At 38.4% G+C, this 12,270-nt stretch overlaps 1 protein-coding gene across 2 annotated transcripts in view; it reads left to right on the top strand.

Moving 5' to 3' along the window:
• LOC103721031 (uncharacterized) overlaps positions 1–12,270 on the top strand; it is a 66,465-nt gene that overhangs the window by 20,198 nt on the left and 33,997 nt on the right. For both annotated transcript variants that reach the window (XM_039132730.3, XM_039132729.3), the window contains exons 9-10: positions 2,893–2,961; positions 10,219–10,300. In XM_039132730.3, the coding sequence (XP_038988658.2) occupies positions 2,893–2,961; positions 10,219–10,300 (151 nt within the window). The remainder of the gene's footprint in view (positions 1–2,892; positions 2,962–10,218; positions 10,301–12,270) is intronic.

The following is a 12,270-nucleotide window of genomic DNA, read 5'->3' as shown; positions in this document are numbered from 1 at the left end:
AAGATCTTCGCAGGTATTCGGCACGACCTGCCATTAATGCACGAGACTCTCTCAAGTCTCCGATGCACTCAGTCATTTAATGAACAAGGCCCAAGACGATCTCCGGATCACTGAACCATCAGAACGTATGGCTCTCCCTGACCGCCGGTTCATTCGGCAATAAATGCACTTACCATCCACGGACCCCAGGCCCACCACAGCCGGCGGTTCAATCACTCCAACAGGTCCGATCGACCGTGACAACTCCCTGATTCCGGTCTGATCCGGTCCCGTTCTCCACTACGCCATTAATGGGCCAAATCGTGCCCAATTATTACAAAACAGGACAAACCTCCTGTCACCTCCCAGGTAACAAAAATCCTCCTATAAAAGGAAACCTGGAGGGAAAAGGGAGGGAGGACCAAAAACCAGAGAAAAAACCCGGAGCTGGAGAGAATTCTCCTAGACCGGGGGAAAAAGGAAGAAAACAGCACAGACACAATTGAACACAAGATTCTTTCTGTCTTCTCCACATACTCTCTTCCCTGCTCTCTCCACATACTTGCCCCCTCTGACTTAGGCATCGGAGGGCCGGCGCCGGGGAGCCCGGCCACCGGCTTTTTTGCAGGACAGGACAGGACTGGGCGCACCACCCCTCTTCGGACTTGCACACCCCCCGCGGCGGAGGACGCAGCCGGCCGGCGCACCGCCGTCCGCCCCCTGCAGCAGCGGAGCTCCTCCTTCCCTGGCTTCGCGGCGGCCCCCGGGTCCAATTTCCAGCAACAAATATGATTGAATCTTTGTTAAAGGGAAAACTTTTTCTGTATTGAGAAGTGAGCTTGTTGCTGTCAGCACTTGAAAAAATGACTAAATGATAGAAGTGTAAGCGGTATTATATGTGGGCCTTGGGAAATTAATATTGAGTATACTGTGTGCAATCATCTCGTGACTTTGTCATTGGAAATAAACAACGAAGTGAGCAGTCTGTACTTCGGTACAAAAATTTCAAGATATCAATCCCCACAGTCTTTATTTTACCAAGTAAATTGAAAGTTTCTTGCTTTTGTTAAACTGATAGATATGAGTAAGTATGGGGAAAAAACAACTTGTTATTGCAAATTTCTTTGTGGACTATTAGATCCCTAGTTAACTAAAAATAAAGTTAATAGAAGAACAAGGATGCTGTAGGAAGTGGAATTGAAGCATTCATGATTTGGAGAAGGATGTGACGATCCCACATTAAGATCCTTTAGAAAAACTTGCCTGCATCAAGTTCCTGTAGGAAAGATGGTCAAGCTTATATTAAAGGTTAGTGAGGTTACTTGGCAAATTGAATGCTGTGAGCATGTTCTTTTACTCGCTCTGTACACACTGAAAACTTTAACAGATGCAAGATTATACAAAGTGCAAAAAAATGCTGGTTGTATTCAGCATGTTTCATGGCAAAGTAGTATCCATTTTCTGTAAGAACTTGTTATTTACATGATTACATCTACATGGAATTTAATTAGAAATTATAGATCTACATTTCATACTAGGCAATGACACTGGACATCATATTAGTGATGCTGATATTGTTAGTTACAACGTTTGCCATACCTTACGTACCGTACCGGTACCGGTACTGGTACCGAACCATACACAAATTTGTACTATGCCGATACTCGGTACACTTTGCTGTCTCATACTGTACCGCATACGGACACTGTAATAGGATGGTATCAGTACGGGGTCTGGTACCGAGATGATGAACCTTGGTTAATTACCTATCTTACAAGGGATGGACATAATGAAATGCATATACTGGAGTAGAATGCTGAAGGATGTGCATTGTGCTGCTGTCATGTTTGCTATTTAGAAAAGGTTTAGAAGGATGGACTGTGGAACAGACTGAAGCCTCTTTATTGAGGAATTGGTGACCTACCGTAGAGTCAGAATTGCTGCAATGGCCAATATGTTGACCAGCTTGTTGAAATTGCTGTTCCAATTTTTTCATTAACATGGTTGCTGCCAAAACTGTGATTCAGTCCATGTTGGGTGACATGAAGTATGTCATAGACTTGGCTTCTTTCATTATTAGATCTGACATGGATCAGTGAAGGATGGGGAGTTGGGGGAGATGGTGTTCCAAAGGGCATGGACGTCGTGTATTTTTTTCTTTAGTACTCCAATAACAACTAGGACTTCTTAGAGATTTTGGTGTTATTGATTCTCAAATCATAAACATTCATCTTGCTGAGCACTTGAGCTGCTTGCATAAGAAATTCATTCTCTTCGTAATACTGGATATCAATTCTCTGTCTCATGTCTTGGGATGAGTCTCTCTCAAAATGCCTCTGAACGCATGGGTATGGCTCCATGTAATGAAGTGTACATATCAGATAGAGAGGTAAATTTGACATACCTGCCTTATACTTCATGCCTTATATGGAGGGTGGTGCATTTTTTCTTTATTCTTGCATGACATTGTTATATGTGGCCTGAACTGCTATATCTAAGTATGGAATTATATGTTGTTGTACCCTGATCTTCAATATGCAATTGAAGATGCACTATATCATCCTTATCAGAGTCTTTAGACGTAAGCACGAATGGACGTCTCATATTGCTACTTTATACATGATTCTTCTGTTTTATTTTTGTCAAAATAATTCATGTGGCTTATGCATGTTTTTTGTTAATCAGTTTTTGTTTTGTGTAACTGATTACCAACTTCATTGTTTCTCATATTATGTCTTTATGGATGAATGACTGAATGAGAACATGTGCATTGGAAGGGGATAGTCGGTTGTTGTGTGAATGATAGGCTTGACATGCGTTGCTTTTTTCTCCAAACAATTATTATTGTCTGGGTAGGATCTCATAAAGTTTCCTTGTTATTTATACAAACATTTGTTTTATTTGCTGACATAGCTACTCGAAGAAGGCGAGGAAGGTAAGGAGCGGTCCAATTTGAGATTGAAACTTGAAGTTGCTATCCAGGTAACCTGATTAGTTAAACTTTTAATTTTTAAAGTGAAGTTTAGTTGTTGTTGTTTGTAGTTTTTCTGGAAGGAAACTAAATGTTTCAATTCTATTTAGGTCACAATATAGAGCCCATTTATTTTGTACTCCTTAAAATATGCTAAGAACATATAAAGAAAAAAAATCTGTCATGTTGTCCTATTTGTATATATTGTCACCATATTGTTACACATCTTGCTTTTTGTTGCAAGTTGGATGTTGGTTTTAGGTTTTGCTGCACACCTAAGGTTAATAACTGATGTAAGCATTTGCTAAGAACTCACCTGCCAACAATTTCATGGATCTGTGCGAAATTTTTTTTTTTTCATAAATAGAAACAAGACAATATGTAACTATGCCAACTCTGAAGTGCAAAGTAAAAAAGCAGTGTGTTGCGAGAATATAGGTGAACTTGTTTCTGTTATTGTTTGGCTTTGCAAACTCTTGTGAGTTTGTAAGTTTGCTGGAATACCTGTTTTATTACGTTTTTACATGTAGAGGGTGGGCCTTGGTGTAACAGTATGTTCGCTCCACTTTGACCTGGGTGTCTCAGGTTTGAAACATGGAAACGGTCTCTCTGCACGTGGGATAAGGCTGTATGCATCTGACCTTCCCCGGACCCTGCAGTGATGGAAGCCTCGTGCACTGGGATGCCTTTGTTCTATGTGTTTATATATAACTTGTGGCATGCTGTGAGACTATACTTTTGAGACTTGGGGTTGATTCCAAATCTTTTTCAACTTGATACCACTGCAATACTGCCTTCTTGATAAATAATTCGGTTTTATTCATTGTTCAGCATGTTTTACATGTGAATATGTTTATCCTTGTTCCTTTTGGTTAGTAAAGGTCAACCAGATACTGTTTTCTACTGCTTTTGTCCTTGGTCTTATGTTTCAACCTCTCTGTTTCTGGTACTCAGTATGGTTCTTTTAGGCACTACCACCTGCATAAACTTTCCACATTTTATGATTTCTCCACTATGGCAATGTATATATTTCATTTGATGCCTGCACAAAAGAGGCTGACATACTCCTAAGCAAATAATTTTATACTTCATTTGGAATTTACCAATTCATATTTTGAACTTAAACATGGATGTCTCTTCTCAGAAAAAAGAAAAGAAAAGAAAAGAAAAGAAAATGGATGGTCCTTTGCTATCTATATATCTGATATGACAAGTGCTTTCTTTCTTATGATTAAGGATGATCATGCCTTTCATCTTCTCCGTGTTTCCAATTTTTTATAGTTGCCCCAATCTATGAGCCCAGTATCCATTTGTTGCCATCCTATGCTTCTTAAAGAATGTCAGTTCCTTTGCTTGATGTTTGATGGAGTCCCTTGATGGAGGGTAATGGTGGAATTAAGAAAACGACAGGCAGATGACATTAGTATGTTTATTGCTCAGACTACTTTTTGCAGACTGATATGGACAGTTTTTTTTGGGCACATGCTACTAAAAAAAATTATTGAGTACTTGTAGGGTTCCAGGTTGGTTAAAGGGATTATAGCATAGGATATTTATGAAAGGAGCATACTTTAAGAACTTTTGATGATTGGTTGCTGATTTATGCCTGTGCATAGGGTTAAAATATTTTCTTGGAAAAAAGGAAAAGAAAGGGTTGCTTTGAAAGTTAAGGTGGATGGGAAACAAGCAAAAATTGTTGAATTGGCCATTCAGGTGTATTTAAGGTTTGTGGGCTGCTTTGTCTACATAAAGTTACCTTTAGGGAAGATAAACATGGAAGGAAGGAAGGAAAGGATGGAAAAGATGAAGATAAGAGGACCAGAGAGAATGGAACGGATGCAAGTAGAGGAGAGCATTACTAGGTCTTTCTCTCATCTTTCTTGTATGAAAATCAAAACCAAATTAGAACATAACAAAACTGGTTCATGGCCTTTTGATCTCCTCAGTGATGGGCCATAAATATTGAGAGAGAGTAGAGAAACAGCAGACTAGAGGAGGGTCTTAGCAGGCTTTTGTCTCATCTTTCTTGCGATAAAACCCAAAACATAGGTAGATATAGTAAACATGATTCATGGTATTTTGATCTCCTTACAACTGGATCACTCCAATCACTGTTCGCACTAATCCAAACTAGGCGGTTCAGCCTCTACCGAATCGAAATGATACCAAATAGGACAGGGTTCGGTTTATCGGGATGGTTTGGTTTATAAAACCCCTCTCCCCCTATTTTGATGGTTTGAGAGCCTTCAAGGGGGCTCTCCGCCTCTAGCTCTCTCTCTCTCTCTCTCTCCCCCCCCCCCCTCTTCAACGCTCTCTCTCTCATCCCTTCTTCGATGCCGACCGATGCCGTTGCTCTCGACGTAAGCCCCCTTTCTCCCTCGTCTCTTTCCCTCCCTCCCACCTTCTCTCTCTTTTCTCCTCCCTCTCCTCCCTCTCATCTTCTTCATAAGCCTCCCCTCCCTCTCTCTCTTCCTCCTTTCTCCCCTCTCCATAAACCCCCTCCCTCTCTCCCTCTTTATCTCTCTCTCTTCATCCCTCTCCCTCCTCCTAGTTCGTACGCCCTAGCTCGTATAGTACCAATATTGTACCGAACCGGTTGCTAGCTATATGAGCCTCGATACTGGTACGACAAACCTTGGCTTCACGTTGTCTTCTCATCCATCAACCATCATTATGCACTGAAGAACTTGAATACATCTCATTACTTGACTAAAAATCTCATATCTATATTTCCTTTACCAGATGCTTACTGTTTATCAATTTGGTGACTAGTATTTGATGACTTGATAGAACATGATAGTAAATAGGTTATAGCACAATTGTGTGGCATTAAAGTTGTTAAACACTGAAGCAAGGTTTGCCGTGTCGGTATCTGATGTTGTACCAGTATTAGGTTGATACAATATCTATACACTCGATATGAGGGTCTGTTTGGTGTATTAAGACTTGGTACGTTCCATATAGAGTCTTGCTTTGGCGCCAATATGATTTGGTATTGCCTGGTACGGAATGTTACACAATGGTACGACAACCCTTGGGCTCAAGGTTCCCCAATGCGGCAACCTCTGTTGGAGCCTTCGTGCAAGGTGCAAAGTGCACACCTTAACAAAGACCTACACAATATATACACATTTTTACATGCACTTATATATTATATATATATAGTGAATGTTTATCTATGTATGTGTGTATATTACATATATGTTTATGCATATCAGAAAAAGACTTATTGAAGACATAAAAGCACATAAAAAACATCTAAATAATTTCAGCCATACCAACAAGAATCATAGAAACCCACATGCATACGTTACAATGTGCACACACACACAACAAACACACAAATACATAGATAATCACAGCAGGCTACAATTACACGCAACACACTCCTAGCCACCCACGTTTACATACATGCCACAACAATCATAAAGTTGCAGCTCCTTTTGTACCTCAACTCCTCAGCAAGGTGTAAGCACCTTGATAAACTCGCCTCACCTTGTGGTAGGCAAGGCTTTGAGGTTGTCTAGGTGCAGCTTGCACCGCAACCGTACCTTAGGCTTTGTTATCTGGTCCCTTCAGATTTGCGTAAAGTACCTCTACGTGACACTTAAGCATGGATATTGTTATGACACTTAAATTTTTAGATATTAAAAGGATCTGATGTCTGGATAAGTCGCAGTACTTGATACACATACCTGATTCCATGTAACATGGACCTTAGGCATGACTTTAAAAACATCGATTGACATGACCACATTTAACGCCTTGTGGAGGGTAGTTTGGGGTTTCAACATTGAATATTCAAGGTTGCTGATAGTTAAATATGTGAGGGTGAACATTAGTGTGATGACTTGGTTCAAGTAGTGCACATGGTTCAATCCAGGGCATAATGATGTTGTGCAAGTTAGCTGACGTCAGGGAGGTGTTGAATTTTGGCTGAAAACTCGAATGAGAAAGGGTATATCATCGCAACTGATTATGGCGAGGTAGAAATTCCACTACGACAAGTATGACACAGGGGCGGACGGTAGTTGGAAGAGGAGCAGAGGTAGATCACTCTCTTCCAAAACCAAAAAACTCTACTTTGGCTGGCCACTCTAAGGATACAGTTCTCACACGCTCACTCGCAAATCCTAGGAGTCCACTAAAAGAGAGGAGAGAGAGAATAGAGTGAAGGCAATAACAATTCTCAATAAGAGAATTCTTACTAATCAATAACTCAAGTTTCTCTAATATGACTACGAGAGGAACTCCAATGGAGGTATTGATAAGTAGTATAAGGGGACTTTTTTCTTCAACTTTCCAATGTGGATTCCAAGTCCTATTCCAACTCGAAGAACCCTAACTACTTTCCTAATAGTATCAAAAGTTCTTAAAAAGAAAGTTTACAAAAGTCAAAATTTCCTAAAATGAACTAACATTAAACTTTCCTAACAAAATAAAACTCATGTTGGATTCTAAGACCTGTGTCTTTGGGATTCGTAGCTTGTGAGGCATGGACCCATGACTTGTGAGGCCTGGACTCGCAACTTGTGTGGGCGGGACTCACGACTCGTGCGGCAGCATGTGTGCCCTAGGCGTTTCGGCTTTATTAGCATAGTCTTGTGTCAAGTTAACATGGTTCATGCACTATTCAACATAGTTTGAGAATGATTTGGTGTGGGTGGCATGGTTTTGTTATGGTCTAATGCAGTTTGAGTATTGCTTGGCACGGTTTGGCCTTATATGGCTAGTGTATTTAATCAAGGATATAATTGCTAGCGTGTATTGGCTTGTACTATGTGTGCTGTACCATGCCAATCAAGTATCGATTTCAATATGCCCCTTAGTACCAGTTCATACGAACACATGTTACGGCATCTCACTAGTATTGTGATAGCATTAAGAAGTATACCATGTCTCACTATTGTACCTTATTATAATAATACATACTATACATTACATATAAGGTAACAATATATGTACTGATATTGATATTTCAGTCCTTATATGTGGTAGCCTGTAAGCTCTTATAGTGGGTTTGCCCAACCTTGAACATGCAACAAACACAAAAGTTGTTACTAATAGTTGCTAAACAATGCTTTTCTTTACATCCTTTGGCAGATTTCATGATAAAATTTTCCAGACAGGCATAGTAGGCTTTCAGTCACTGAAGTGGTAGTTTTAGTCATTGAATTGATGCTATCTTATGATTGTCGAAGACTAATATGAGATGATACCTCACAAGTAGAAGTATTCTCTTGTTAGTTACTGCAAATTAATTATCTTGTGGAATTTGGAAGCTCTGACAACAAATTGCTTTAGGCTAGATACACATATATGATAGATGAGTAGCGCTGATTTTTCCTTTTTACCTGTGCCACTGTAATGAAAAGTAAATTATGTCTAACATTGGAGGCATCTTATATCTCTTCTTGAATATGTATTGTTATTGAACCAAGTTCTTGACCAAGGCCTTGAAAAAGATCATTGTGATGATAGTACAGTTAAGCCAATTTAATGAAATTGTATCATTCATCAACAATGTAACTTTGTTGTTTGTAAACCTTTTTTTATACGGTTTCGAACCATTTCACTCATATAAAATAATTTCAGCTAGTAAATAGCAAACTAAACATAGTTGACAGAACCAATGTAAGTCTATGCAAAATGTATAGCCAAGAAATGCAATGAAAGTGGATTCCTTTGGTGATTTTTAACACTTGGACAAGTCCTGTTCTGTTGACCTGCCTCAGAAACATATAATATCATGCTATTATGGACCGGTGAATCTTATTTATGATACCTTGGGGCCTTTGGCTCTGGTTGATTGCTCAAAAAGTGATAGAGAACAATGTTGATGGAGAATCTTATTTTCCATTATGAAAAGAAAAATTTAGGAGAGAAGAGCAGGGAGGAATTAGGAGCTAGATATTTTTGGACAGGGATAATGTTTTTCATCACCAAAAGGAATCAATTTGATACAAAATAACAAAAGACAAATAGATCAACATGACTTAATCATGTCTACAACTAGACAATTTTCTTATTTTCACCAAACATGACAGAATTCCCAAATTGGCTATACGTTTCCTTTCTCTCATTTTCTTGGCAACAAAACGGAGGGTGTCAAAACAAGGATTGAAATACTGGTACCTAGGGCAATATTTGTTTTTTCAAGAATGATACTGTACCGACCCATACTACACCAACCTTTGGGATGGTGGTGCATACCAGTATGTAAATTTGAGGTGCTTTATTCCTGTCTTGTTGTTTTTTTCAGTTTTCTGTGGTTTAGATATGTAATTTGGATATTAAATCAGTCTTTTTCTTTCTTGATGTGCAATATGGATGTGGATTGAAATGAAGTTCATCTGATCACGTACTTGATTGATTTGGTTGGCATTTGTTGTCTTGTAGAACAATCGATTATGGCAGCGAATTGCCTATATCACAAGGACTTAATTTTGTTTCCTATTCCCTATCACTGGATTTCTGTATTTCTGTAGTTGGATAATTAGAATATTTCCTTTTACTATTAAGTTGGAGAATTTTATTTCTTGTATGATTTTGTATCGGGTTTAATATCCACTTTACTTGCCGTTCACATTTCACTCTTGGTCCGCCAGCATCCACCTTTTCTGAAAAAAATTTCTGTTCCAATCAGGATGAGCTTGATATGGACCAAATCAGCCTTGGTATTGGTTTATACCAGTCAAACCATTCAGGATGGTTGGTTTGTCGCTTTTCTATGCTTTTAAAAAAATTATTTGCCTGATCAGAATGGGTTTCGTACCGGTCTTACCAGCCTTGATGCTGGTTGGTATTGATTGGGACGACTGCTACGTCCCTATTGTGCCTGTTTCGGCAAGCTGGCACCCATCCCGGTGCTATTTTCATGCTAGAACAGTATGGTACTGGTGGTATCATTCTGTCTTGGCAGTATTTAAATCCATGTATCAAAAGTTTTACCTTTTTGATGATGTCAGTCCTATATCCATGAAAGCTTTCAGCATTATATTCAATATATAGAGGCTTTGTAATGCAGCTCCAATTAATTTAAAGAAGAATTGAAAAAGCTACGAAATCTATAATGATTTTATTGTGTAACTTTTTTTGATTTGTAATATGTTACACTGTCACTGTCTAGAGAAGCCGATCCTTAATACCTTTTCTTGGCATCTTTCCTTGTTTAACTTGGTAATAGCTTTAGTATTATTTATATGCAATTTTTAGTTAATATTAGTTTTGCTGGAGGATTTTCTGATTGGCATGGTAGTTTTGTGCAGGCTGTTCTCAATTTACAGGCCTCTCCGGAGTATTCGAAGGAAGTCAGTGATTACAAAAATCTGATTAAGACCTTGGTGATGGGTACTGCAAAATTTATCTCAAAAACCTAGAGTTTCATTTTCAAAGTAGATGCAAATGGGCCTAATATTCTTGTCACATCCAGTATCTTTTCATACAATGCTTGAGATTTTTTGTGATCCCTTCACTACTTCAAATTTAGTTTCTTGTTAATTTTTCTTTGACCATACTTTTTAATTCTACTTATTTCCATTTGGTGTTTCCTTTTTGATCAGTTTTTGTTATGTCTTGTGCAAAGCTTATCTTTGCTTTTCTCTTAGAACTTGTGGCTCAATCAACTATGTTTGATATCCACATGGGGCTTAGAGAGGGAGAGAATTTGCTAATTCTCAGTATAGCAGAGAAGCAAGGAGAATGAAAGAAGGGAAAAATATAATTAACAAAAAGGGTACAACTTTATTCGTTTATCCATGATAACCTTACTTTGTTCTCTTTAGAACTTGTAGCACATTCAACTATGTTTGATATCCACATTGTGTGTATAAAGGGAGAAATTTTCTAATTCTAGGTACAGTAGAGAAGTGAGGAGTATGGTAGACAGAAGAAGAAAAACATTATTAACAAAAAGGGTACAACTTAATTTGTTTATCCATGATAACCTTGCTTTTTTCTTTTATTGGATGGTGTGAGGCTGTGAGCTAGCCTCTCCTAAGTTTCAACATGACCATCACATGATCTCTAAGTGAGGGTATGGACATTATGAAAATCATAATTTCAGGCTCACGTCCCTGATTAACTAAAGCTCAAGGTATGGTAAAAGAAAATGCTTAACAAGAAAGAAAAAGTCTCTTCCTTCTCAAAGAAGAAGTGCCATCCAGTAACTGATAAAGTTCAAACAAAAATGCCAGAAATGGGCAACTTGCCACATGATATATAACTTAGGAAATATAAGCGTAGGTAACAATTACATTAGAAATGAAGACCAACACTAGTGGGTTTATGGTTTATGATTAGAATCTTATGATTTGGTAAAAGTTGGAGGTCAAGAAATTTGAGTTGTAAGATTTGAATGGAGTCTCCTGATTTTAATCTATGGAGAAGAGCATTCCAGATTTTTGGATTTGAATGGATTTAATAATCTAATTGCTTGCATGTACTGAGAATTCGAATGTCTCTTCATTACTACTTTGGTCCTCTCAGTGAAATCACAAATTTAGCGTTCAAGAATGTCTTGGCTATGGGAAAGGTTTTACAGTTGAAAAATTCTTGTGGATGACCAGCCATAATTAAAAGTGAATTTAGAAGAAACAAATAAAAAATTGTAAAATCAGCGATACATCCTTATATAGTTTAATACGACCCTCTCATCAGGTCCACATGTGGTGCAGGGTTAGGATGCCCCAACTATGTTTGTTGGTGGGAGGCGTAAATCTTGCAAAATAAATTGAGATGGAAGAGAAGGAAATGAAAAACTAATATGATATTTTATGGTCTTCTAAAGAATTTAAAAAGTAAGAAACTGTAGCTCGTGTTCAGAGGATTAATTGGAATCTCACCAATTCCTTCTCTTGATTGGACTAAAGTTGGATGAAACTTCTTGTTGGCATCCTATACTTGAATCAGCGAGCTTGCTAACAGGGCTACTCTTCTACTGCACTGGTGAAATCTTTTGAATAAATCCAAGGAGTTGCTTAACAATATCTCAAAAGTAAGAAAGAACACTCATTGCATTTAATTGAAAAGAACTTAATTTTCTTATGTGGCATGTGGGTACCTCTACACTTGTACATGGCTTAACTCGAGTTGAAAGAAAGATAACTGCTAATAAGCCTTGATTTAGGTGGACATGGTCGACATGAGAGTTGGAAAGTTGTATTATGAAGTGTTATGTGTTAATTTAGAATCTAGAATGGGAGCAATTGGTGATCAATACTAATCCTAATTGACTTCTTATTCAATAAGTTAAACCATGGTCTGCTGTGCCGGTATCGGGCTCCGGATTGGTTGCCTAGCGGCATGGGTCGGTATGGGCC

This window comes from Phoenix dactylifera, chromosome 17, assembly GCF_051530095.1.
Source record: "Phoenix dactylifera cultivar Ajwa chromosome 17, Ajwa_hap1_PhDact_Kaust_v1.1, whole genome shotgun sequence".
In the NCBI taxonomy this organism is placed as follows: Eukaryota; Viridiplantae; Streptophyta; class Magnoliopsida; order Arecales; family Arecaceae; genus Phoenix; species Phoenix dactylifera.
This window is presented reverse-complemented; position numbering and strand designations above follow the sequence as displayed.